The sequence below is a fragment of the Salvelinus alpinus genome, chromosome 11 (assembly GCF_045679555.1).
Source record: "Salvelinus alpinus chromosome 11, SLU_Salpinus.1, whole genome shotgun sequence".
NCBI classification, from domain to species: Eukaryota; Metazoa; Chordata; class Actinopteri; order Salmoniformes; family Salmonidae; genus Salvelinus; species Salvelinus alpinus.
Genome location: NC_092096.1, coordinates 40,309,519 through 40,336,781, shown reverse-complemented (window position 1 = coordinate 40,336,781; position 27,263 = coordinate 40,309,519). Strand labels below are relative to the sequence as shown.

General features: G+C 46.4%; 1 protein-coding gene across 4 annotated transcripts; it reads left to right on the top strand.

Moving 5' to 3' along the window:
* The first annotated feature begins 603 nt into the window (after nt 1-603).
* LOC139534150 (protein-methionine sulfoxide oxidase mical3a-like) lies at nt 604-26,210 on the top strand. Of its 4 annotated transcripts, XM_071332974.1 has the most exons (31): nt 616-923; nt 2,076-2,452; nt 2,558-2,765; nt 2,923-3,039; nt 3,334-3,435; nt 3,625-3,881; nt 4,580-4,837; nt 4,986-5,101; nt 5,365-5,491; nt 5,583-5,676; nt 5,777-5,924; nt 6,413-6,609; nt 6,873-6,973; nt 7,075-7,173; nt 7,368-7,502; nt 10,069-10,182; nt 14,517-14,721; nt 16,378-16,508; nt 16,770-16,842; nt 17,121-17,358; nt 17,612-17,817; nt 18,668-19,957; nt 20,025-20,125; nt 20,930-21,016; nt 21,565-21,615; nt 21,836-22,102; nt 23,011-23,104; nt 23,251-23,301; nt 23,415-23,514; nt 25,387-25,460; nt 25,564-26,210. In XM_071332974.1, the coding sequence occupies exons 2-31, from the start codon at nt 2,111-2,113 to the stop codon at nt 25,749-25,751; spliced, it is 5,571 nt and encodes a 1,856-aa protein (XP_071189075.1). In that variant the 5' UTR covers nt 616-923; nt 2,076-2,110; the 3' UTR covers nt 25,752-26,210. The 4 variants fall into 4 exon arrangements, with proteins under 4 accessions (XP_071189074.1, XP_071189073.1, XP_071189075.1 ...); XM_071332971.1 differs by lacking the exons at nt 20,930-21,016; nt 21,565-21,615 and having other exon boundaries at nt 619-923; XM_071332972.1 differs by lacking the exons at nt 17,612-17,817; nt 18,668-19,957; nt 20,025-20,125; ... (6 more) ...; nt 25,387-25,460; nt 25,564-26,210 and having other exon boundaries at nt 606-923; nt 17,036-17,264.
* The last annotated feature ends 1,053 nt before the right edge of the window (nt 26,211-27,263 follow it).

Below are 27,263 nucleotides of genomic sequence, written 5' to 3'. Positions count from 1 at the left end.
TTAGCTATAGATTAAGCCCTGCCCTCTCAGGCTTGGGTCTTCAGCTGTGAAAAACATGGCTAATTTGGGGTTAGTAAAGAGAGCAGAGCAGATCTCCATATGACCATAAATTGAAAATTGTGGGTAGGCCTATAAACGTGTATTTGCTCTGTCATGTGTAGGCCTATACCTGGCATGTGCAGGTACCTCTCCACCGACAGAATGTATAACCCAACCCTTCTCTCTGACAGCACTGAAGGGCTTGGGTCTCGGCCATATGCACAAATAGGCCTCTGTCTGTGTGTTCTGTCCCCACATACCCACTCTGTTTTTGTGTGCCTATGAGCAGGATCTCTCTCCTTCAGCGCCACGTTCTTACAGAATGATCTCTCTCTTCTGATCCCTCTCCTCTTTAAGCTTGTTAGAGCCCAGTCTGTTTCCCAGGGACACCGAGAGATTAGATGTGTGTGTGTGTGTGTGTGTGTGTGTGTGTGTGTGTGTGTGTGTGTGTGTGTGTGTGTGTGTGTGTGTGTGTGTGTGTGTGTGTGTGTGTGTGTGTGTGTGTGTGTGTGTGTGTGTGTGTGTGTGTGTGTGTGTGTGTGTGTGTGTGTGCTGTAGCCTATGTGGACATGCTGTGTGGGAGGAGTCTGTACTTGGCTGTTCCCTGACCTTGGACGAGAAAAGCGTCTGGATGTGAGAGAGCGAGAAAGACAGACTTGGAGAGTTTGGTATCAACATAATGCACAGCACACCATAAGGAAGGGAGGGGGACAGGCAGAGACAATGGAGGCTGCGGTATAGGCTACTGCAGTGCAGGTTTGTGGGTTGTTGTTTCTGTGGCTGAAGATAGATTTTACATTCGAATTCTGAGAGACGTCTGGTAACCCGTAGCTGAGCTGGAGAGTGATAATGTCTGTACAGGCCAGACGACAACACAGCATACAGTAAGTCCTACACAGTTTGTGTGTGTTCTTCTGTCAATGTGTGTATGTGTGTGTACTTGAATGTGTTATCTTGAAAGTATTGTGTGGACGTAATGGACAGACAATACTGAAAGAATGAAAGCTCTTTGATGTGCAAGGTAATTATGTAGAATGTCCTAGGCACTTAGACTCATCTAAAATGGATAGTATATTATTTATCTAAGGTTTTTAGTCTTGTGTGGTTATTCGGTGCTGTTTATTTCCCTTTTGGGGGATTAATAGAGTATCTATCAAATGTTCTAATTCAATCTAATAAACTACTATACTGTCTCCCCCTGCTATGCTGACATTGGAGTGTGTGTGGGTGATGGAGTATGTGTGTGGGTTTCTCTTGGTGCTTGGTGCGGATGGATCCACTATGTATGAGGTGCATTGTCTCCCCCCCCAACCACGCACATTCCCTCCCTCTTTCTCTTTGTATTGTCTGGTGACTGCTTTGGTTATTGTCCCAGTCTTGGGATGTGGGCACATATTCTACCTCCTCCCCCCAAGTCCTTAGCACTGAATATAATGCAATAGCAGGATATAGTACACTTTTCTGAGGGCTTTGATTGTGTGACAACCAGAGTCTCAGCAGCGGATATACTACATTACCCATAAGCCCAGTGCACAGCATGGAGAGCTGGTTTATCTGGGCTCTAACAGTATAAGAACATCTCTGGCCCTACCTCCCAGCAGGGGACCTAACCTCTGATATGCAGCCAGCTCAGACAGAGAACACCTTAATCTAAACACACACACACACACACACACACACACACACACACACACACACACACACACACACACACACACACACACACACACTCACTCTCTCTCTCTCTCTCTCTCTCTCTCTCTCTCTCTCTCTCTCACTCTCACTCTCACTCTCACTCTCACTCTCACTCTCACTCTCACACTCACACAGTAGGCTACTTGCAAATTTAGAAATGTTTTATAAGCAATTTATTACACATGTAGCCTGGTCCCATATCTGTTTGTGCTTTTGCAAATGCCAACTCCATTGCTGTCATTGGTGCGACAAGGAATTGGAATGATAACTCAACACAGTTCCCATGGATTCTACATGGGACGTCAGTATGGAATATTCTCTTATCTTTTCTCTCTTTCCAGGCAGCCAATGAAAGAGCCCGGAACAGGAAGCTGAGATGGAGTTCCCAGGGTGCCCAGCTGCTGCCGGCGTTGCCGTGGGCGACGAGGCGGAGCAGGCGGAGAAGGAGGGCCACGCCCAGGTTCTATTTGATGAGTTTGTCCAGGCGTCTACCTGCAGAACGACACTCCGTGCCTTCAACCTGCTGTGTGAGCACCTTCAGCTCACACACACACATACTCAGCCACAGACATACTCCGCAACGCAGCCGCAGAGGCCTTTCTACCACACCCTCAAAGAACGCCTCAGCTACTGGAAGGCAAACGCACTGTGGGCCAAACTGGACAAACGGGCGGCCCACCACGAATACGGGAAGGGCCGTGTCTGTGCCAACACCACGGTACTTATTAGTAATTTAGAATCTGGTATTTAACATTTTCAAATACACAGGCTGCACAGCGTGTGTACGTTTCTAGCTTCTCATCCCAGCTGTCCCCTCTCCCAGTGTGTGATCATCGGGGCGGGGCCATGTGGTCTGCGTACAGCAGTAGAGCTGGGGTTCCTGGGGGCCAGAGTGGTGCTGCTGGAGAAGAGAGATGCCTTCTCCAGGAACAACGTCCTTCACCTCTGGCCTTTCACCATCCACGACCTCAGGGGCCTCGGGGCCAAAAAGTTCTACGGCAAGTTCTGTGCTGGAGCCATTGACCACATCAGTGAGTATGGAATGATCCCTGACACTTGACCCCTGAGTCTCCATGGTTACAGCTATGGGGCTTCAATGTTCATTAGAGAATCCTCTCTCTCATTATACCCTATTTCTCTCCCCCTCTCTCTCTCCCCCTCTCTCTCTCGCCCCCCTGCCCTCTGTAGGTATACGGCAGTTACAGTTGGTGTTATTAAAGGTGGCTCTGTTGCTGGGGGTGGAAGTCCATGTCAACGTAGAGTTCAAGGGACTGGTGGAGCCACCTGCGGACCAGGAGCAACAGAGTAAGACCCTTGTTTGTGTGTGTGTGTGTGTGTGTGTGTGTGTGTGTGTGTGTGTGTGTGTGTGTGTGTGTGTGTGTGTGTGTGTGTGTGTGTGTGTGTGTGTGTGTGTGTGTGTGTGTGTGTGTGTGTGTGTGTGTGTGTGTGTGTGTGTGTGTGTGTAATGCCTTTATGTGTGTGTGTGTGTGTAATGCCTTTATGTGTGTGTGTGTGTGTGTGTAATGCCTTTATGTGTGTGTGTGTGTGTGTAATGTGTGTGTAATGTGTGTAATGCCTTTATGTGTGTGTGTGCCTCAGAGGTAGGCTGGAGGGTGGAGGTGAAACCCAAGTCTCACCCTATTAACCAACTGCAGTGTGATGTGGTGATCGGAGCTGATGGACGACGGAACACACTGCCAGGTAAATCATCTAATAGCACCTACCGAAACACTGAAACAGCAACAGATCTCAAGCAGCATCAGTCAGACCTCCCATCACTGAAAGAACACATTTCTTAGTAAATGCGTTTATGGGAAGGGAATTTTTCTTGCCCTCTGATCCCAGAATTCCTGTTTGCAATCACATCCTGTCTCCCATATGTTCAATCAGGGTTCAGGCGTAAGGAGTTCCGTGGCAAGCTGGCCATTGCCATCACAGCTAACTTCATGAACCGTAACACCACGGCTGAGGCCAAGGTGGAGGAGATCAGCGGAGTGGCCTTCATCTTTAACCAGAGGTTCTTTCAGGAGCTACGGGACGCCACGGGAGTGGACCTGGAGAATATAGTGTACTACAAGGACGACACGCACTACTTTGTGATGACGGCTAAGAAGCAGAGTCTGCTGGAGAAAGGAGTCATTCTGCGGGTAACAACGCACACAGACGGGCCTCCCGAGTGGCGCAACAATCTATGGCACTTCATCACAGTGCTTGAGGCGTCATTACAGACCCGGGTTCGATCCCAGGCTGTGTTGCAGCCAGCCGCGACCGGGAGACCCATGAGGCGACGCACAATTGGCCCAGCGTCGTCCGGGTTAGGGGAGGGTTTGACCGGCTGCGTTGTCCTTGTCCCGTCGCGCTCTAGCGACTCCTTGTGGCGGGCCGGGCGCATGCACGCTGACTTCAGTCGCCAGTTGTACGGTGTTTCCTCCAACACATTGGTGCGGCTGGCTTCCGAGTTAAGCGAGCAGTGTGTCAAGAAGCAGTGCGGCTTGGTAGGGTCGTGTTTCGGAGGACGTATTGGCTCTCGACCTTCGCCTCTCCCGAGTCCATACGAGAGTTGCAGCGATGGGACAAGACTGTAACTACCAATTGGACATCATGAAATTGGGGAGAAAAAGGGGCATTTAAAAAAAAAAATTATGTTAAACATGAAACAATGCATACACACATATATATACAGTACTTTATGACACACTGATACAGCTGCATTGACTGTATTGTTATTTTACTCATGTTGATCTCACTGCTCTCTACTGCCCTGATATTGACTGTATAACTGTGTTATTGTTCAAACATTGATTGTATTCTATTGTACTGATGTTTACTGTGTCATACCCATCAGGACTCTGCAGACACAGAAACACTTCTCTCACGGGGAAACGTGGACCAGAATGCGCTGCTGGCCTACGCCCGCGAGGCGGCGGACTTCTCCACCAATCACCAGCTGCCGTCCCTGGACTTTGCCATGAACCACTACGGGCAGCCTGATGTTGCCTTGTTTGACTTCACCTGTATGTACGCGTCAGAGAACGCTGCACTGGTCAGACAGAGACATGGACACCATCTGCTGGTCACACTGGTGGGAGACAGCCTTCTGGAGGTGAGGAGTTAGGGAGAGGAAGAGAGGAGCAGAGTTGAGGGAGAGTAGAAGAGTGTTAATGTCAGCAATACTCTGAAAGTGATTCTGTTGTAAGTAGCGTATGGTTGTAATGTGCGTGTGTCTGTGTGTCTGCTTATGTGTGTGTTAGCCGTTCTGGCCCATGGGGACAGGTATAGCACGGGGGTTCCTGGCAGCATTGGATTCTGCCTGGATGGTACGGAGCTGGGCTCAAGGCCTCGCCCCCCTGGACATACTTGCTGAAAGGTGAGAGGGCAGGTCTGCGGTTAGGAGAACACACACACCAGCAATCAGGGAATGGGCACACTGTCAAGTTACACATTGTGAAACCTATAGACAAAACACACTGCCAAAGCCACACAAATATACACGACGTGCCAAAATCATCGATCAACAGGCACCTAGGCTAGGAAACAAAATTATCATTCACCTGATTCCCTCACTAAATAATCCTCTCTGTCTCTCCTCTCATTCTCTCTCTCTCTCTCTACTCTCTTTCTTTTTTTCAGAGAGAGTCTGTATCGCCTCCTTCCTCAGGCCTCTCCAGAAAACGTCAACAAGAACTTTGGTCAATACACCGTCGACCCAGCTACCCGCTACCCAAACATCAACCCCCAACTCATCACACCCGCACAGGTATGCACAGGCAGACACACGCACACATACACACGCACAGAGGTCTGATGATGATTGTGGATGATGAGGATGAGGATGACAATCTCTGTAGGTGGGGCATCTAATATACACAGAAGAGAGTGGAGGTTCGGGTGCGGACCAGGAACCACGACCCCGATCCCCCTTGCCGAAGCTACTACGACAGGGTGAGTCTGACCCTCTGAGTACTGAACGGCTACACTAACATAACTCTAACCAATCGTCAATCTTCACTCATATTTGTTTTCTTCCTCTCTGGTTCCCCAGAGTCCTTCTCTCGCTCCAGTAAGCTTTTGTCATGGTGCCAGCAGCAGACGCAGGGTTACCGTGGCGTTGCGGTTAGCGACCTCACTACTTCCTGGAAGAGTGGCCTAGCTTTGTGTGCCCTCATCCACCACTATCGACCTGACCTCATGTGAGTCACCTCTGACCTCTAGCCTCACGCTCCTCACAAATCACCTTACCTCATACACCTCATACAGTTCATCCCAAAGGTAGCATTCAGGCGCAATGTAGTTTGTCTCACTTCCTTTTCACGCAAGCTCAGGTGCATGTGTGTTTGTGTGAGAGTGGTGAGGCTGATGAGTCAGAAGAACATGGTCCTGATGAGTGCCCTTTTAATTGCCTGATTGGATCAGTGCCTCTCTTTGTCCACTTGCTCTGGTGTGTGTGTGTGTGTGTGTGTGTGTGTGTGTGTGTGTGTGTGTGTGTGTGTGTGTGTGTGTGTGTGTGTGTGTGTGTGTGTGTGTGTGTGTGTGTGTGTGTGTGTGTGTGTGTGTGTGTGTGTGTGTGTGTGTGTGTGTGTGTGTGTGTGTGTGTGTAAGTGTGTAAGTGTGTAAAGTGTGTCTATTTGCACGTGTGTGTGTGTGACTCTCTTACTTTGAGTCTCTCGTCTCTCTGCAGTGACGTTGACTCTCTAAAGGAGGATGAGGGGGAGGAGAATATGAGGTTGGGGTTGGAGGTGGCAGAGAAGGAGTTTGGCATCTCTCCTGTGATGACTGTCGAGGAGATGTCGTCTGTCAGTGAAACGGACACTCTCTGTATGGTCATGTACCTCAGCCAGTTTCACCAGCTCTTCAAGGACGCACTGCCCCCAAGCGGTGAGTTTCTCAACCACAGTAGTCAGTGGTAAGAACTGTTAATGCTCAGTTCTCCTCATCACCCTCTATTCTTATCCTACCCTCTCTTTCCAGAATGCTGAATAGTCTTCCTCGTCTCCGGCCCTCTCATAACCACTTACCTACAATGCCTTACTTAAGCAAAAGCAAAGTGGTGAAACTGTTTCTATTCCTATTGCCTGTCAGTGGTTGTGAAGGAAAGGAGATGAGGAATGGCTGTTCTTCTCCTCTTTCCTTTTCTGTAGAATCCCAGACTGAGAGCCCAGATGGGAGGGCTGCTGTGATTGGTCCTGCCTCTCTCCTCAGCCGCCTGGGCCACAGCCCATCCCGCAAGCGCAACCCCAAGGTACACACCCCTATTTGCTTATGCAGGGACTCTGTTTGTCTGTGTGTAGGTGTATCGGTGCATGTGTGTTTACATATATTTGTCTGTGTCCCTCTCATCAGGAGCAGAAGGAGAAGGATGCGGTGGGGAAGAGGAGGAAGACCAGTCGGCCATGTCTGGAGGATGTGAGACAAGATCTCAGATTAGTGGACAGTTATGAGGTGAGGGGTGTAACCTGTATCCCTGGTTTAGGTAAGAGAAATTGTAATTGAAGAGAAACTGCCGGTAGTTCTGTGACTAAATGAATGAGATGACATGCAATAGTGTAAAGTATTTTAAATGTGAGAACAGCTATACAAAACCTTTGGCCTTAAAGTGACACGGGTCAAACTCTCCACCATTCTGCCTTCCACAGGAAGAGGCTGCCTTGTGCTCTGTGGGTGGAGCAAGCCAGAGCAGAGTGCGCTCGATGGCCAATCAGCTGCTGGCCAAGTTTGAGGAGAATGCCCCTTGCCCCTCCTCCACGCCAGCTGCAGTTCTCCGCAGACAGGTGAGAGGGGATGTAATTCGGAACTCCTAGCTGCTAAGAGTTTTCAGGTGTTACATAGATAGTTTCCCCTCGCTCAAAGTGTCAACGTTTTCAAAAATATTCTAATTGAAAATCTGTGCTTTCAATCAGACTAAAGGAACTTCTACAGCACGGTCTGTCATCCATAGCTGTTGCTAGTTTAGATCCTCCAGGTGTGAGCCGACTGACTGACTTCCTCTTGCGGTTTCAGAGGATAAGCCAGATTAGCTGCACTGATGGGTATTTTGGGTCAGGGCCAATGGGACTCACTAAGCCTTGGAGCAGTAAGTAAGGGTTCATTTGGTTCAAGGGGACAGCTGTGGTTGCAGCAATATGGCTTAAGATTAACTGGTAGTTAGGGTTAGTCGTGGTAGCTCTTAGCCTAGGCCCTAGAGAGGCTTAAGGCTGTGGCTGTAGTATGGTATAAAGGTAGCCATGGCCGTCCCGGCTCCACAGCCCTCACTCCCTCTACTACCTGACCACCAGGGGGACTCCATGCCCATGCTTCCACCTCCTCCATCATCCCCTGACCCCCAGGACGCAACCTTTGTGGCCTCCGCTGCCACCTGGAAACAGGTACAAAATAATAAGTCCCCCACCTGCTCCACCTGTGGTTCTTGGAGGACTGTAGAGTTAATACAGCTGTATCTCTCTGTCACCACATGGGGGTGGATGCTTGTGTGTTGTGTAGTTCAGTCGCGTGGCATTTTTTCCATAGCTCTTTCTTAGCTTTAGTTGCCATCGATATCACAGTATTTCGCTATTTCGCTACGTCAACCACCCACTCACATGATGCCGTCTAAACCCATCTAACCCCAGAAGAAGCGCACGCAGCAGCAGGAGCAGATGAGTTTCAAGTACAAGGAAAAGGTCAAATGTCACACTCTGCCCAGCAGGGGGGAGCAGGTACGCCACCCCCAGAGGAATCTGGGTAATGTAGTTGTGTGTAGACTAGATGGCACGTAGACTAATAATGATGTCCCATGCCACCCATAATTGTTCATAGATTTCCCAAGTTCCCATTACCCATCTGTAGACTAATGTGTGTCACTGGTGTGATGACTTTTGAGGTCTCTTCTCGGCTACCTCAGTGGTTCCCTGATATATACATTCAGGACAGAAAAGACCAACTGTTCAGAATTGTCGTTCGAAAAGGTGGCGTCAAATCCTACGCAACTCGCAGTCCGTCAACCAACAGACGAATGTTGCGCCATCTGGCGTGTGGCAATGAATTGTTCTCTCAGTGTAGTGAATCATGACAGATACATGGTGAACGTTGGCAGTAAGAGTTGCCCACGGCCAAAGCTTTAACCATACCCCTAGTGTGAACCTACCCCATTCATAGACAATTCATAACTACCTTTAGCATCAATTGGCAATAGTATAGCCCCGAGGCATGCTCTAAACATTAGTATAGCCCCGAGGCATGCTCTAAACATTAGTATAGCCCCGAGGCATGCTCTAAACATTACCACGCATCACTTGCGGTATGGTTATGGAACCCGTCTTTCATGTAAGCAATAAATCATTTTCAAAAAATCACAATGTTAAATTACTTAGACACCTTTTAGGGTTAGTGTTCTCACACAGCCATTTCCATGTTGCAGCTTTTGTTTGTGGAAAACAGAGTGGACTACCTGTGCTAATTAGCTATTTGTGTCTCTGAACACCTGTGTGTAAACTGCAGACAGACGCCACAAACGTGTTGTCACTGAAAAATGCAGTCGGCTGCAACCGTATTTTCAATTTGTGAAATGATTTTGATGTGATGTGAGAGGGATTTGTGTTTCTAGAACTATACCGCAATTGGGAATTGATTTTTGAGGGAGTATTTGGCTGTTTTGGCTTCCAGAGCCAATTCACCTTTAAACAGAACATGTAAGATCCTTGGACTATAAGGAGTAACGTTGGGCTCCATCAGTCCATTATTGGGCTAGTGTGGACCATGAGTGGGCTACAACTTGAGTTCAATCTATGGGCCTCAGGGCAGTGTCAGAGTGCTAAATGATACTGTAATTCATATAAACAACTGTTGTTTTGGAGAAAGAGGAGTAAACTGGACTGAACTGGATTCAGAGTACATCTTGTTTGGTCTTCAAGAAAGTATATTTGTATAACTTACCGCAGGGCATGTGGCATGTGACAACGCTGCAACTGAAATTTTCCCTTTTAAGATTTAAAAAATCAGAGGCCTGTGAATGGTGTTTGTTAATGTTTGCACAGCCTTCTTTCCTCAGACTCCTCTCTGATTGGCCTACAAATTAAGTTTGATTGGTGTGAGATAAGGGCCTAGTGATAACATTTATATTTATTATTTTGGACAATGATTAATTACACTGCAACAGAAAGAGGGTTAAATGAGTATAATGACAGAATCCAATAGGGGTTGGATGTTTCGAGCTTTGTGTTCCATTTCCACATCTATGACACAGCAACATGTTTATGGCTCCGGTTGTGTCATCCCTAGTGAGTGTGTCTGTGTGTGTTTACTGTTTGTTCTGTCCTTCGTCCTCATCTCTTGTCTCTCTTTTCTCCTGTTGTCTTTTAGAAATACGTTCAGATGTACACAGGGGGAGTGAGCTCATTGGCTGAACAGATATCCTCTCAGCTTCAAAGTCAGGAGTCACCATCACCCCAGCACACTCCTGATAGGAAGGAATCAGTAAGAATGTATTTGAATGAATCGACTCACTCACACTAATACTGTCAATAGGCAGCATTGGATTATACCCTATCTAGGCTGGTTCTGAAGTAGGCCATTTCCATGTAAAAGTATCCATGAGCACCAAGGTGAAGTTTATAGGAGCATGTCAAATTGGATGTCAAATGAAAGCTAGGAGTCTATTTATTTTTGTTATTATGGCATATATACATTTTTCAACCATTTTCATCCCAAAAATGAGGAATAAACAAAGGCTTTGATTTCTGGACAAACAGATAGAAAGGGGATCTTAGAAAACATCTACCAGGAAAAGTCTTAAAAGGTATTATAAATGTATCAAAACACAATAAGGTTGAAGTAAAGACCCCTGCCAACTAATATCAACACTTATATTTAGTTTTGGAGAAATGTCTGTAAGTTTAAGAAACATTGCCTTGTACTGTGAAATTCTGCACCAAAAACCCACATATCTTTTAAGATATCTTTGAATTTCTCTACCTCATGAGGAGGGAGTACAATGAAAGTTCACAGAAGTAACAAGTAAAGGTATACCAATCAATTAGTAATAGTGTTTTTACCAGTGGTGTAACATACTTAAGTAGAAATACTTTAAAGTACTACTTAAATAGTTTTATGGGGTACCTGTACGTTACTTTATTATTTGAAAACTTTTACTTTTACTTCACTACATTCCTAAAGAAAATTATGTACTTGTTACTCCATACATTTTCCCTGACACCCAAAAGTACTCGTTGCATTTTGAATGCTTAGCAGGATAGAAAAATGGTCCAATTTGCACACTTTTAAGAAAACATCTGTTGTCAACCCTACGGCCTCTGATCTGGTGGACTCACTAAACACAAATGCTTTGTTTGTAAATGATGAGGGTTGGAGTGTGCCCCTAGCTATCAGTAAATAGAAAAACAAGAAAATAGTGTGATCTGATGTGATCTGAAGTTAATATAAGGAATAAAAAATGTTTTTATTTAAGTGTATTTTAGCAATTACATTTACTTTTGATACTGAAGTATATTTAAAACCAAATACTTTTAGACTTTCACTCAAGTAGAATTTAACTGGGTGACTTTCACTTTTACTTAAGTCATTTTCTATTAAGGTATCTTTACTTTGACTCAAGTATGACAACTGGGTACTTTTTCCACCACTGGTTTTTACTGATATCAATTCGGTATCAGTAAATCTATCGGTAACGGATTTTCTGCAATTGAGTTTGCTACAATGGGAAACCATAGTAGTCTCAAACCACAGTTGGGTTCACATTTACATTTGAGTCATTTATCCAGAGCGACTTAAAGGAGCAATTAGGGTTAAGTACCTTGCTCAAGGGCATATCGACGGATTTTCACCTAGTCGGCTCGGGAATCAGCTCAGCCCAGCTCCCTTAATTGCTAGGCTACCTGCAGCCTCACAAGTTTGCACCGCACAGTAAAGTACAATACAGCACAGTAGAGTACAGTTCAGTACTGTACAATAGAGTAGAGTTAAGTACAGTAAAGAAAAGTAGTGTATAGTTCAGTACTGTAGTGTATAGTTCAGTACTGTAGTGTATAGTTCAGTACTGTAGTGTATAGTTCAGTACTGTACTGTAGAGTTCAGTACTGTACTGTAGAGTTCAGTACTGTACTGTAGAGTTCAGTACAGTACACATTAGGTATTTGGTATTTTATTATGATCCCCATTAGCTGTTGCAAAAACATTAATAGACAAGAACAGCTCAAGGACGGAACTACATCAATTCAAAAATGGCACACGTAGCCTACATAATAAATACACACAAACTATCTAGATCAAATAGGAGAGAGGTGTTGCTTTAATTGTTTTTTGAAACCAGGTTTGCTGTTCATTTGAGCAATATGAGATGGATGGGAGTTCCATGAAATAATGGCTCTATATAATACTGTACGCTTTCTTGAATTTGTTCTGGATTTGGGGACTGTGAAAAGACCCTGGTGGCATGTCTGGTGGGGTAAGTGTGTGTGTCAGAGCTGTGTGTAAGTTGACTATGCAAACAATTTGGAATTTTCAACACATTGTTTCTTATAACAAGAAGTGATGCAGTCAGTCTCTCCTCAACTCTTATCCAAGTGAGACTGGCATGCACAGTATTTATATCAGCCCTCTGATTACAATGAAGACGTGCCGTTCTGTTCTGGGCCAGCTGCAGCTTAATTAGGTCTTTCCTTGCAGCACTCGACCGCACGACTGGACAATAATCAAGATAAAACACAGCTATAGCCTATACTTGCTTTGTGGAGTGCGGTGTCATAAAAGCAGGGCATCTCTTTATTACGGATAGACCTCCGCATCTCGAAGAGCACACTAGAGTTGAGTACACTATAATGTATTGTACTCTACTCTACTTTACTATAATGTACTATACTGTACTGAACTCTATTGAGCTCTACTGTGCTGTGCTTTGATATCCAAACTTGTGAAACATAGACATATGATTGGTTCAGATTTGGTCGGGTCCAGACCCAACAAATTTGGTCTTGTTTGAGTGCACGCGGTTCCACGTTTTTTATTGGGCCTAATAATAAAGACAATTGAAAGAGTAAAAATGTATTTAATTTTAATGTGACATGAACACAAACAGTTATGGTATTTTCATCTGATTGTCAAACAAATAACTTAAAAAGTAGGCTACCTGTGCATGTTCCTACACTCCAAAATAATTCCAGTATCCAAAATGCATGTATAGGCCTACTCGCGCCATTTGATGAATGGAAATAGACATCTGTTACGAAACATCAAAAAGTCTGCCTAATGATATTCAGAGATTGTCATCGATTAGGCCTACATTAATTGTTGCATCTTGCTGACAAATTGACATTTTCTGTAGCCTGAAAACTCGGGACACCTGAAATGGGGCTGAAACTGTCCCGGGAAAAACGCTAGGGTGTATTTACCATGAACTTCAGATAGGCCGACCCGTAGCAAGTGTGTAGTGGTAAAAAAAAAAAGTGAGTAAAGTCTGATTGCCGGTCGCGGTGAAAAAAACTGTTCCTATACTTTCAAAGCATTTTTCTGAAAATTGTGGGTCAACGGCGTTTACTTGCGTTTACCCTCCACTAGGCCTACCCTCTCAGCCAAGGCAATTTTAAACACACGAACATACGCAGAATAGGTAGCATACTTTCAAAATAATGCATGAGTTGAATCAAAATATGTTTTACACCCTAGTTCACGAGTTATCATAATTCATGAGTTAATGCTTCTAATCTAAACAAATCGTGTGACATAAAACACTACCTTTCTTTCCTTACATTAACGACAGTGTTATTTGTCATTATTAAGCATTTAAAATGTTAATTAGAACAGTGAACTTCAACCCTGTACAAATCATGTAGCTGTAGGCTAGTTGTCTAGTGATATTGTCGACCATCATCAGCTGATACAGGAAAGAAAATTATTATTGATAGAAAATAATAAAGTTAATTAAATAAATGGTCTACTACTTCTGGCCACGGATGGCATGTAGAACGACTCGCGCACCTGAATATCAAAGCAATGAGTGCTCTAACTAGCTGACCGACAAAATCAAACAATTATAAATCAACGGAGAATTCTAATGCATTGGAATAAAGGCTTTTATTTTATTTTATAAAGGACGCATGGCAAATAAATGGCGAAAATTAGGAACTACAAAGGAAAATCTATGCGTAAAGGAGCTCAGCTGAGAGTGAAATTCAGCCCTACTGAGTGGACAGCGCAGCCACAGTGAAATACATGGTTTAAACTATGACAGAAACTTGTATGTCATTGGAAGCTTTTAATTCCATATTTACCACTGTAAAACATATTTACCACTACATTTTAAACTATTAGGAAAATAGTTAAATTACTATTACTTAGAGACCCCCCCCCCCCAAAAAAAGTTTGACTTTTGTTGCATTTAGGGGAGCTAATGTCTTATTCAGGGTGGTGCTGAGCCCCCCCTTCCTGTAATCTGCATCATGTTTATACATTTTGTGTACCTATTTAGCAAACATCACCATGAAGAGAACGGAAATCTGCAATTCTGTTACCGGGTGTAAATCAATTTCAATAGCCAAAAAATAAAATCTAGGTCAATGTGTCATGTCATAGCTGACACCTGATGGTTGAATCTTAATTGAACAGATATTGAATCTTTTTTGGAAAAAGGGGGACACAAAAACTTATATTTTATTTTACCATAATTCTGTTACCAAACTTTGCATTTGCACGGTTCTTCTAGTAAATGTGTTTTTGTTTGGCTAACTCTGAAGTCATCCATGTATCACAGCTTATTCTCTCTTCCCGCCCCCCCCCCCCCCCCCCCCCCCTCTCAGGCTGGCGTTCACTCTGTGTTGGCGGGGCCAGGGCCAGGGCCAGGGCCAGGAGGGGCCAGTGACGTGTGTTTCTTCTGCAGTAAGCGTGTGTACGTGATGGAGAGACTCAGTGCTGAGGGACTGTTCTTCCACCGGAGCTGCTTCCAGTGTGACCACTGCAGCTCCACTCTTCGCCTAGCCTCTTACGCCTACGACCGACCTAACGGTGAGGGGGGGGGGGGTCACTGAGCTCCATAGGGTTAGAGAGTAATGTTAAAAGTGGGTAACTCCAATGAATGACAAGGGCTGCCCTACCACACACACACTGAAAATACCACTACCAGCCCAGCATGGTCTTGGTACTGTAACACTGCCTCAACTTGTTTTATATGCTCTACCACACTTTGTTGTGTTATCTTGAATGCAGCTCTGACCTGCAGTTTATGAGGGTCAGTGACACTCAATCACACTTGCGCCAATCTGCCCTCAGGGTTGATGTTACACTGCATGATCACTTTGTAAGGCTTCCAGGTTATCAGCAGACCAGAGACCAACTCAGTTAACGCATGAAGAACACAAACTCAGTGTGTTGCTTACTGCACAGTTGGGGCCTGGGGCTCCCTGGACTGACTGTGTGGTTGTGTATCTTTGATCGGGTGTGTGTGTGGGGGGGCCTCAGTCGGGGACTCAAATTACTGTAGAATTCACAAGGTGCAATTTCTACATTTGTTTGTGCATCAGCAGTTTTTATCTTGTTATGTCAGTCACTGACAGTCACTCAATTAGCCATGTCAGCTAACAATTTTTAGATTGGTAAGTTAGCTAGCTAAACTATCTAAATTTGTAGTAATCAAGGCCGAATACCGACCGTGCATGCTGGACACGTTCACAGGGGCTCTGACCTCCACGGGGCCCCCATTGATTTTGTTAGTCACTCTCACTCAGATATCATTAACATGACAAAAGTCATGGCAAGATGTGTAGAACTGCAGGAAATAAACTTTAAAACGGCAAAAATCTCTGTCCACCCCATGGCAAAATGGTTAGAATTGCAAGACATTTCCTGTAAAATTGCAACATTTTCTCTCTGCCCCATCGCGAAATGTGTATAACTGCAGGAAATTAAATGTTAAACGTAAGACGTTTCTCTCTGCCGTGAATAGGAGGGCCATCCAAAATGTTTTGCCCACAAGGTGTCCCCCCCCCCAACCAAATCTCACTTAGGGCCCATAAAAGCCTCTGGTGTTGCGCGTGTGCATGCCTGCTTGCGTGTGTGTGACTGTGTGTGTGTATTGTACCTCTTAGAGATGTGATACAAAAGATGCCAGTGTTGTCATGTCAGGAGCTAATCTCTACGTTTAATTCAAACCGTTCAACCAATCAGGGATGAGGTGTCACATGATAACCGTTTGAGGTGAGGCGGGAGAGGAGCGTGTGTAGGGTCGACTATATATGAAGTGGTCTGTCAGTGTAAGGACCAGATCGAGTGTGTCTTCCCGTCAATTCTGTAGACCGGCACTGTTTTCTATGGAGGAGTCACAGTGTAAGACACAACTCTATTTCATTCTCCCCATTCCTTTCCGGGAAGCTGAGAGACTTCTCCTCAAGGTCTAGGGACACTGTTTTCTTTGTGTGGGAATTGAAAAAGATTTAGCTGAGGATGAGACTTGTAAGATATGTAACACTGTTTTCTCTGTACTTCTACTGTCGTTAGATAACACTTAGGTTTTTGTTTAAAGTTCTTCGGTAAGATGCATGGGAGCTGCAGATCTCTCTGTAGTGCAGTCCTCAAGCTGCAATTCTTAGTGTAGTGAGGTTCTCAAACTGCTGTGTGTAGGGCGGTTCTATGTATAGTGTTCTAACACATTGGTTCTGTGTGTAGGGAAGTTCTACTGTAAGCCGCACTATGACCTCCGTCTGGTCGGGCCGGTCCAGAGGAAGAGACCAGCCCCTCCTACCTCCGACCAGCACCCAGCCCCCTACGAACGGACCCCCTCTCAGCGGACCCTCCTGGTAAGGACTTCTGCCTTTCCCCTCGTACTCTGGCTAAATGGAAGCTCTTGGCTGACCTGGGGTTTTAACTCCTGATATTTGTATAGACATAGCAATTAAGGTTTCATTTGATGACGAGCTCTCTCTCGCTGTATATTATATTGTTTTGAGGAGAATACGTAATATGTATGAGCTTTTCTGTAGATCAATACACTGATCCTTGGAGTTTTTTGGGTAAAATAAAAAGGAATCTTTGACCCCTCCTTTGCTTTTTCCTTCCAGGAGTCCCCAGCTGCTCTGTCCACTAACCCTCGCTCCTCAGTAACTGTGATGACAGCAGATCGCAGGTCCTCAGGTAAGCCAAGCGCTTCATGTATCTGTGTCGTGTGTGTGTTTTCACTCGTAATGCTTGTGACGTGTGTGTGTGTGTTTGTGCACAGAATGTGTTTCTTAGTGACGCCGCTGAGTGTGTAAAGAATGTCCTGAGTGCGCAAAGAATGTGACATTAACTTTGGCTAAGTGTATGTCTGTGTGTGTGTGTTTCTCAGTGGCGTCTCTGATTGGGAGTGGGTCCGGCTTGGTAAAGCTTCTATGTGTATGTGTGTGTGTGTATGTGTGCGTGTGTGTGCTCAGTGGCATCTCTGATTGAGAGGGAGTGTGGCTTGGCTAAGCGCGTGCGCGGCACGCCAGAACGTATAGAGCTGGAGAACTACCGTGGGAGCTTGGGGAGCCTGGAGACTGAGCAGCTAACAGATGAGCCGGAGGAGGTGCCAGAGGAGACGCTGGCCAATTACAACCTCAGTCTGTTGGTGACAGAGGAGAAGAAGGCCAATCACAAGCGCAGCTCGTTGTGGGACAACGAGGGCTCCAGGTCAGCATTACAAAAACAAACATTTATCTGTCCTCTTTCTCTCCCCCTTTTTCTCTCTCGCTATCTATCTCCCATATCCTCTCCCTCTGTCTCTTCCTCTCTTTCTCTCCCCCTCTTTCTCTCTCGCTATCTATCTCCCATATCCTCTCCCTCTGTCTCTTCCCCTCTTTCTCTCTCCCCCTTTTCTCTTGTACTCACACGAACACACACACACACACACTCACACAGTCATTGCCTTCCTCTCTCCTCATAGTTCAGAATCAGAGACGGAGGAGGAGGGGGAGAGGCAGCGGGCTCTAACCAATGACCTGGCTAGAGACTCATGGAGGAAGGCCATGGAACTACACGCACGCCTCCGAGGAGAGAGAGGAGATGACGAAGAAGAGACAGAAGAAGGAGAGGAGGAAGGAGAGGTTGATGAAGATGATGATGATGAGGAGGAGGAGTTATCTAGTGATGGTAATTGGGCATTTTTCTCTGTTTTCCTGTGTGTGTCTCTAAGTGTTGTTAGTTAGAAAGATTTGTTTTTAGACTAGTTTCCTTTCCTCACCTTTCCCCTCCTTTCCTCTCTGTTCTGTTCTCTCAACCCTCTTTCGCTCTATCTGTGCGTGCCCTCCCTCCCTGCCTGTCTCTCTATTTGGTGTGTCTCCCCCTGCTGGTAGAAGGGGAGTACTGTCCGTGGGAGAGGGAGCGTCACTCAGGTCTGTGGCTCCTTCCTCTAGAAGAGGTGGAGGAGACAGGTGGCACCGCCACATGAGAGAAAGCTAACAAAACATGTTTATCATTTTTATTATGGTAATTGATTTGTTACTAACCATTTTTCATGTTTTGTTGTGTCCTTGAGCATAATGACACACTAGTAGGCCGAAGTTACAGTAACTTCCCCACCTATTGCACCCCATGGACTTAGACAAGTGATTCTTGCACCACTGTCCAATGGCTTTGGTGGCTGTGGTTGCCCAAACCTTATTACTACTATCCTTTGCCTCATCAAGTCTACAGTGTTGCTAAACAATGACAAAAAAAACCGAATACCTACTCTCGCTCAATGCCAACTGTGGCTCACAAGCAATATTTTCTGTACGACACAGGAGGTTGCTATCTCGTTTTCTCTGTAGGGATTCTGACTTTCTCTTTACTTCCCCTCCCCCTCTCTCTCTCCCTCTCCCTTACTCCGCCTACAACTCTCTCTACTCATCCCTCTCTTTTCCCCCCTCCCTTTCTCTCTCTCTCTCTCTCTCTCTCTCTCTCTCTCTCTCTCTCTCTCTCTCTCTCTCTCTCGCTCTCGCTCTCTCGCTCTCTCTCTCAGGGGAAGGAGCATCTCCCCTCACCGCTGAGGAGGTAGCCTCGTTGGACGAGTGGCAGCAGAGCACACACTCTCCAGACACACACTCTCCAGACACACACACACCTGACACACACACGCCTGACACACACTCTCCAGACACACACACGCCTGACATACAACTGCCTGACTCGACAACACCCGACACACACGGTCCATACAGCCCCACCAGTGTACCCAATATCACCTTCTCCACTCCAGCCACTGCCTCAACACTGTTCACACCCTTAACGTCGCATGCACCCACACCCACGTCCTCAGTCTCAATTCCAGACTCCTCTGTCTTTACCTACTCCTCCCCCAACTCCTCCACCACCTCTGGCTGCTCCCCGGGTCCAGACGAGGGAGAGGAGGATGGGGAGAAGAAAGAGATGAAGGAGAGAAAAGAGCGAGAGGAGAGGGAGAGAGGGGGGAAGGAGAGGGAGAGGGTGCGTGACTCCAGCAGTAGTTCGGGGATCGGTGTGGGCGGGAGCTCCACCACCTCTACCTCGGACCCTCTCACCCCTCCCGGCATCCCTCCCCCTGCCCAGCTCAAGGCATGCTGGGATAGCCTGCCCCACCCTGCTGTGGAGGCGGAGTCACTGCAAAGCCCCGCCTCTCGCTCTGCCCCTCGATTTGCCCCCGCACCTATCATGGTGTCGGCTGTTGTGCGGGGGGTCAGGGGCAAGAAGCTGAAACCGTGGGACATGGATGGGGGAAGGGGATCTGTTGCGGGGGGGTCTGTTGGGGCGGGGTCTCTTGGGGAGCAGCTGTGTAAGGGTGTAGTAATAGACCCCTTAGAGGACATCAACCCCCCCTTGTCCCCCCTGAAGCCCCTTAAGGCAGTGCCCAGAGACGAGAGAGAGATCGGGAGGAAGAGGGAGATGGAGAGGAGGAGGGAGATAGAGAGAGCAGCCATGGGAGTGGGCTGGGAGGACACGAAAATCCCCCTGGGAAGGGAGCCTCTCCCAGGGAAGAGCAGAGGTGGTCTAGACCCCCGCAGACTCGCAGAGAGCCTGCCTCCCCTCCTCCTCACACAACTCCAGGGAGGCTCCCTCTTCCCTTCACGTAAGTGCCGCAGGGACAACCAGCCCCCCAGCCAGAGTGTGTCGGAAGCGGGCATAGGAGAAGGTGGACCCCTGGGCCTGTGGAGAGCTGTCTTCTCTGGCTATAAGAAGGACCGGAAGAAGAAGGGCAGGACTTCCCTTCCCATTATGACAACAGCCCCAGCCCCCAAAGAGCAGGGCAGGAGGAAAACTTCTGCGGAGAGAAGAGGTAATACACACACACTCTGGTGATCTGGTATAGTGATTTCCTATGGTGAACCTCTGTGTTTGTGCAGGTGTGAAGTTCAGGGAGCGCCAGAGCTGGTCGGAGCCGGAGGAGTCAGACATCACCTGCTCTGTTGTGATGGAGAGATGCTCCATGAACCCCAAGGCCAACGTAAGGACATCACTACTAACACTACCACTGATCTTAGAGCAGCAGGCTGACATTACACTACAGCTCTGACTGTGAGAGTCAGCGATGTCACTACAGACCTATGTTCAGCTCTACAGCTCTGTGTATGTGTAACAGTATAACTTTAGACCGTCCCCTCGCCCCGACCCTCTGCACACATCAACAACTGACACCCACGAAGCGTCGTTACCCATCGCTCCACAAAAGCCGCGGCCCTTGCAGAGCAAGGGGAAACACTACTTCTAGGTTTCAGAGCAAGTGACGTAACTGATTGAAACGCTATTAGCGCGTACCCGCTAACTAGCTAGCCATTTCACATCCGTTACACTCACCCCCCTTTCAACCTCCTCCTTTTTCCGCAGCAACCAGTGATCCGGGTCAACAGCATCAATGTAACAGTATAACTTTAGTACGTCCCCTCGCCCCGACCTCGGGCGCGAACCAGGGACCCTCTGCACACATCAACAACGGTCGCCCACGAAGCATCGTTACCCATCGCTCCACAAAGGCCGCGGCCCTTGCAGAGCAAGGGGAAACACTACTTCTAGGTTTCAGAGCAAGTGACGTAACTGATTGAAACGCTATTAGCGCGTACCCGCTAACTAGCTAGCCATTTCACATCCGTTACATATGCCAGCAGTCTTTACAGTGATTGTTTGGAGGAAATGCATTCACACTATAAGAGGCTGATGTCATATGTGTTAGGGGATATCTGGTCTTTGGTGGTTACCATATCTCCTGTCTTCAGAGGCTCAGGTAAACGTTTTAATGGATTAATGTTTTTAGCTTCGTCTGGATCTGTTTGACCTAACGTCAGACCTTCAGAAGGAAACCATTGAGGAGGAGGAGGAAGAGGAGAATGAGGAAGGGGAGGTATGCTACTTTGTGGCTGCTGTGTCCTAGTCCAGTTAGAGATCGTTACAGCAGAGTTACTGAGAGATGGTTACGTTTCTCCTATTGTGTAGATGGTAACGTTTCTCCCATTGTGTAGATGGTAACGTTTCTCCCATTGTGTAGATGGTTACGTTTCTCCCATTGTGTAGATGGTTACGTTTCTCCCATTGTGTAGATGGTTGCGTTTCTCCCATTGTGTAGATGGTAGCGTTTCTCCCATTGTGTAGATGGTTGCGTTTCTCCCATTGTGTAGATGGTAGTGTTTCTCCCATTGTGTAGATGGTTGCGTTTCTCCCATTGTGTAGATGGTAGCGTTTCTCCCATTGTGTAGATGGTTGCGTTTCTCCCATTGTGTAGATGGTTGCGTTTCTCCCATTGTGTAGATGGTTACGTGTCTCCCATTTTGTAGATGGGTTGTTTATAGCTGTAGTAAATAGTTTGTAAGTTCCGATTTAGAGTACGTTTTGTCTGAACTAGACATAGTGTGGGCCCGATTTTGATTGTTTTTTGGTCTTCGTCTTTCCAAGTCTGCATATGTACCTCATGCCCTGGCCTTTAAGAGGGCGTATGCCATTAAGGTAGTGTGACAATTCTCATTGGTTGCATCAAGCCTTTCTGTGCTCTGTGCTGCGTCCTTATCGTCCCTAACCCTCAGTAGTGTGTATACTCAGTAGTGTGTAGTGTGTATGTTATTTGTTGTTGTGGTCGAATCGTAATGGTGTGTGTGTGTCTGTGTGCACGCATGCTATGTGTGTGTGTCTGTGTGTAGCCGTCTGATTCTCTCTCGCTCTCCTACAGAGGCACGTGGGGAAGGAGAGGGAGAGGGACAGTTCCCCCCATATGGATACACAGCGGAAGTCATCGTGCCCTACGGAAGTTGTGGGGGTACTGGTGCACATGAAGGACCTGAAGGACCCGTCCAGCCTGGATGTGTCAGAGGCCATGTTCCACAGAGACAGAGACCCAGAGGAGGAGCAGCTAGATGCCAGGTTAACACGCAGAGTGCAGAGGGCAGCACGTAAACAGGCCAAACAAGAGCAACTCAAGAGACTGCACAGAGCCCAGGTAAGATGCAGGTTTATAATGTCTGTGTGAGTGTGTGTATCATTTGTTTGAGTGCGTATGATTTGTGTAAAGCCTCATTGGTATTGTAGGTGGCGCTAGCATGCATCTTTTGTCTTGATCTGATTGTGCCCACATTTTCAGAAAAATGTCTAGTCGTGGTATTCAAATATCTTATATCCATCCGTCCACTGTGTCTGCATTCTGACCAGATTTCCTGGTCCCTCCCTGTATGCAAATTATTTGACAGCTATTCTTTATTTATTTATTTTAAGACACATATTGATTAAAAACAAAGAGAGTATAAACTCCCAGTAATAATTGGTTTACCTAAAAAATAACTGGGAGATTGTGCATTGAGCTTGTGACTCTCTTAGTTTTTATAGCTTACAGTTTATTCACTGTTTGTCAGCACCTCTACACTAAACCATTTTCTCTGGGTGTGCATGCGCCAGCTCATGCATTTTATAAGACACATATTGATGCCATAAGTCAATGGTGCCACCTGTCAATGATTTTAGAATGCGGGATAAAAGTTATTTAAATGGATTCACTGTCCGCGTTTGTCTACACTTGTAAGATATCCAGACACATTGGCTGCATATACATAGGCAGACCCAGTCTGATCTTTTGTTCAATTATTGGCTAAAGAGCTGATCTGATTGGTCAAAATACCAATTAAAGGAAAAATATCAGAATTGGGCTGCATGTGTAAACACAGCCGATGCGTGCCTGACTACCTCCTGAGGTGATCAGGAAGATCTGCTCACAATCAGATCAAATGTGTATTTTAATCGTCTACACCTGTCTGAAAATGTGGGCCAATCAGAATGTGGACAAGATCAAGACAAATAATGCGTGTTCGAATCAGGTATAAACAGGGCTTGAGTGTATAAAATGTGCCCTGTCAGATGATCCAAAGGCAGTTGGAGCAGGTGGAGGAGAAGCAGAGGCAGCTGGAGGAGAGGGGTGTGGCTGTTGAGAAGGCCTTGAGAGGGGAAGCAGGTAAACACACACACACACACACTTTTTACACGCTTGTTTGACATCATGGTTTGTTTTACCTATATTATTCTTAGTTAGTTTGACTAAGCAAATGATCAGTGTACGTGTGGTCACGTGGTCAACTCCCTTGTATGTTCTCATTATAGACTACTGGGGAGAGTCGAATGACAGTGAAGAGCTGGACTTACACCTTGGCGGTATGTATCTCACATACTATGCTGTATTCCCTCATACTATTCATTACCCTCCAATCTAAGCCCTGCTTCCTTACACCCCTCCCTCTCTTTCCATTTTCCTCTCTCTCCTTTAGTCATGGGCAGGCAGGATGACCCAGCTCTGATGCAGCAGTGGTTCAAGCTGGTCCAGCAGAAGAACTGTCTGATGCGCTATGAGTCAGAACTCATGATATTGTGAGTATCTATCTGACATTTGACCCCCTATGTCAAATCAAACTTTGTGTCACATGCGCCGAATACAACGAGTGTAGACCTTACCGTGAAATGCTTACTTACAAGCCCTTAACCAACAGTGCAGTTCAAGAAAGTATTTACCAAATAAACAAAAGTAAACATTATCACAATAAAAGAACAATAATGAATCTATATACAGGGGGTACCGGGTATATGTGCGGGGGTACAGGTTAGTTGAGGTAATTTGTACATGTAGGTAGGGGAGAAGTGACTATGCATAGATAATAAACAGCGAGTAGCAGCAGTGTACAAAACAAATGGGGGGGGGTGTCAATGTAAATAGTCCGGTGGCCCTTTCATTAATTGTTCAGCAGTCTTATGGCTTGGAGGTAGAAGCTGTTAAGGAACCTTTTGGTCCTAGACTTGGCGCTCTGGTACCGCTTGCCGTGCGGTAGCAGATAAAAGTCTAACTTGGGTGACTGGAGTCTGACAATTTTTGGGGCTTTCCTCTGACACCGCCTAGTATATAGGTCCTGGATGGCAGGAAACTTGGTCCCAGTGATGTACTGGGCCGTACGCACTACCCTCTGTCGCGCCTTATGGTCAGATGCCAAGCAGTTGCCATCCTGATGCAACTGGGTCAGGATGCTCTCGATGGTGCAGCTGTAGAACTTTTTCAGGATCTCGGGACACATGTCAAATCTTTTCAGTCTCCTGAGGGGGAAAAATGTTGTCGTGCCCTCTTCACAACTGTCTTGGTGTGTTTTGACCGTGATAGTTCGTTGGTGATGTGGACACCAAAGAACGTGAAACTCAACCCACTTGATGTTAATGGGGGCCTGTTCGGCCCGCCTTTTCCTGTAGTCCACGATCAGCTCCTTTGTCTTGCTCACATTGAGGGAGAGGTTGTTGTCCTGGCACCACACTGCCAGGTCTATGACCTCCTCCCTATAGGCCGGCTCATCGTTGTGTCGTCAGCAAACTTAATGATGGTCTGTAATCCATGGCTTCTGGTTGGAATATGTACGTACGGTTACCATGGGGATGATTTCGTCGATGCACTTATTGATGAAGCCGATGACTGAGGTGCTATACTCCTCATTACCATTGGATGAATCCCGGGAACATATTCCAGTCTGTGCTAGCAAAACAGTCCCGTAGCTTAGCATCCGTGTCATCTGACCACTTCCATATTGAGCGAATCACTGGTACTTCCTGCTTTAGTTTTAGCTTCTAAGCAGGAAACAGGAGGATATAATTATGGTCAGATTTGCCAAATGGAGGGCGGGGGAGAGCTTTGTATGCATTTCTGTGTGTGGAGTAAAGGTGGTCTAGAGTTTTTTTAATTGTATTTTTCCCTCTGGTTGCACATGTGACATGCTGCTAGAAATTAGGTAAAATGGATTTAAGTTTGCCTGCATTAAAGTTCCCGGCCACAAGGAGCGCCACTTCTGGATGAGCATTTTCTTGTTTGCTTATGGCCTTATAGAGTTGGTTGAGTGCGGTCTTAGTGCCAGCATCGGTTTGTGGTGGTTAAATAGACTCCTACGAATAATATAGATGAGAACTCTCTTGGTAGATAGTGTTGTCTACAGCTTATCATAAGGTACTCTACCTCAGGCGAGCAATACCGCGAGACTTCTTTAATATTAGACATCGCACACCAGCTGTTATTGACAAATAGACACACACCCCCACCCCTCATCTTCCCCAGTCACCACTGGGCTTTGTGCTGCCCAAATGTATGATTAGTATGAGCACTTATGACGGAATGGCAGTATGTAGTATGCCTCGGTGCAGTATGCAATTATCTGAGTCAATCAGTGTCTCTGTGGACTGGCATGGTCTCCATGGCAACTGTCTCTCCATCAGTGCTCGGGAGCTGGAGTTGGAGGACAGACAGAGCCGTCTTCAACAGGAGCTCAGAGAGAGGATGGCCGTGGATGGTAAGTCCACTCACACACATGCAAACACACACACGTCATACTGTACCATAACGCTCTTAATATATTCTCTGTTTTCATCCTTCTCTCACTCCCTCTCTTTCAGACCACCTGAAGGGTGAGGCAGAGCTGGCTGAGGAGAAGCTAATCCTGGGGGAGATGTTGGAGGTGGTGGAGCAGAGAGATGCTCTGGTGTCTCTGCTGGAGGAGCAGCGGCTGCAGGAGAGCCAGGAGGACAGAGACCTGGAGGCCATCATGCTGTCCCGGGGCCTGGGCCTGCACAACTGGGCCTGAGCTCTATCCCGGAGCCTGGGCCTGCACAACGGGGCCTAAGCAACAGACACTCACGTCACTTCCTCTCTAAAGCTGCGATCAGGGTCATGGTTGTGAGGTCACTTCGCCTCTGATACAACGTTATGACCAGGATCAAGGCGGGACTGTGTCTGGATGATTCATTTTTAGGATTGGATATGTTTCCCCAATCCCCACTGCTACACCCGTCCTGCTACACCCCTGACCCACTGACTGATGGGCCTTTGAGATGGCTCGATGTTCTATGCGCACTATACTCACCCAGGCTGTTGTTACGGCGATATATGGCATGTTTGAATGATTTGTATTGTTATTCATTAACAATTTAGAGAAATGTATATTATGTAAAAAGAAACCATACAATTTTTTAAACTTTTTTTTTTAAATTACACTAATTATGTTTTACTTCATACATTGGATAATAAAGACATTCTGACATCATGTCATGTTTGAACATTTTAAGATGATAAGGGGGACTCCTGTAGGGGAGCGGAAGGGAGGGAGACCTGGGGGTGGGGATTCCTGTGAGCTAGGGAGGGATTTTTTAAATTTTTATGCAGTCTGCCTCCTGCACAGGTGTGGATATTGTGTGCAGTCAAAAATGGCTGCTGAGATTACTCTCAATTTGTTCACTACTTTCTAAACCTGCCACTTGTATAAAGCGGTGGCAATATAGTATCTGAAGGAGTTTGTGGCTCTGGGGTTAAATATTTGCCATGAAGCCAAGAGGTTGTGGGTTTAAGTCTCATTACCTGTGCTTTCCTTTCTGCTACTGTCAAATATATGGAAATAACTATTCCAGGGTTGAGAATGTGGCTCTGGGGTTAAATATTTGCCATTAAGCCAAGAGGTTGTGGGTTTAAGTCTCATTACCTGTGCTTTCCTTTCTGCTACTGTCAAATATATGGAAATAACTATTCCAGGGTTGAGAATGTGACTCTGGGGTTAAATCCCTGCCTTGTAGCCAACGAGTTGTAGGTTCAAAATGCCTGTTTTGTGTGGATTTCTTCCATTCGCAATGTAAAAAATACAGAGGGAAGTGTAAAGTCTGTGGCTCTGGCCCCCAAAGCACAGGGTTGTAGGCATGAACCCAGGTGCCTGTTCTGGAGCATGGTTGGATATTGAGGACTTCACTGGTCAGTGAGTCAAGGCTACCTGAGGGAGTGGTTGCCACACAATGATGGCTGATTGGATGGGAGGAATAGGTGGAGGCGGAGGGGTAAATTCCTTGGGTTCGAAAGGGTGGACAGCAGCAGTTATGGAGAAAAACGTCTGGAAAAAGTGGTCTCTTTTTTAAAATCGAGATCAATGCTTATCGCGGTAGTTCAGCGCTAAAGCCCAATTGTAATTTAAAGGCAATGTTCCCGCGTTGGCAGAGACTGCATTTAAAGCTGCATATGTTGGCCTTAATCGGAAATGACTTTAGAATGTAGAGTATATTGCGCAATCTGTAACACGTCAGCGATACAGATTGAATAGGGCCCTTCGTTTTAA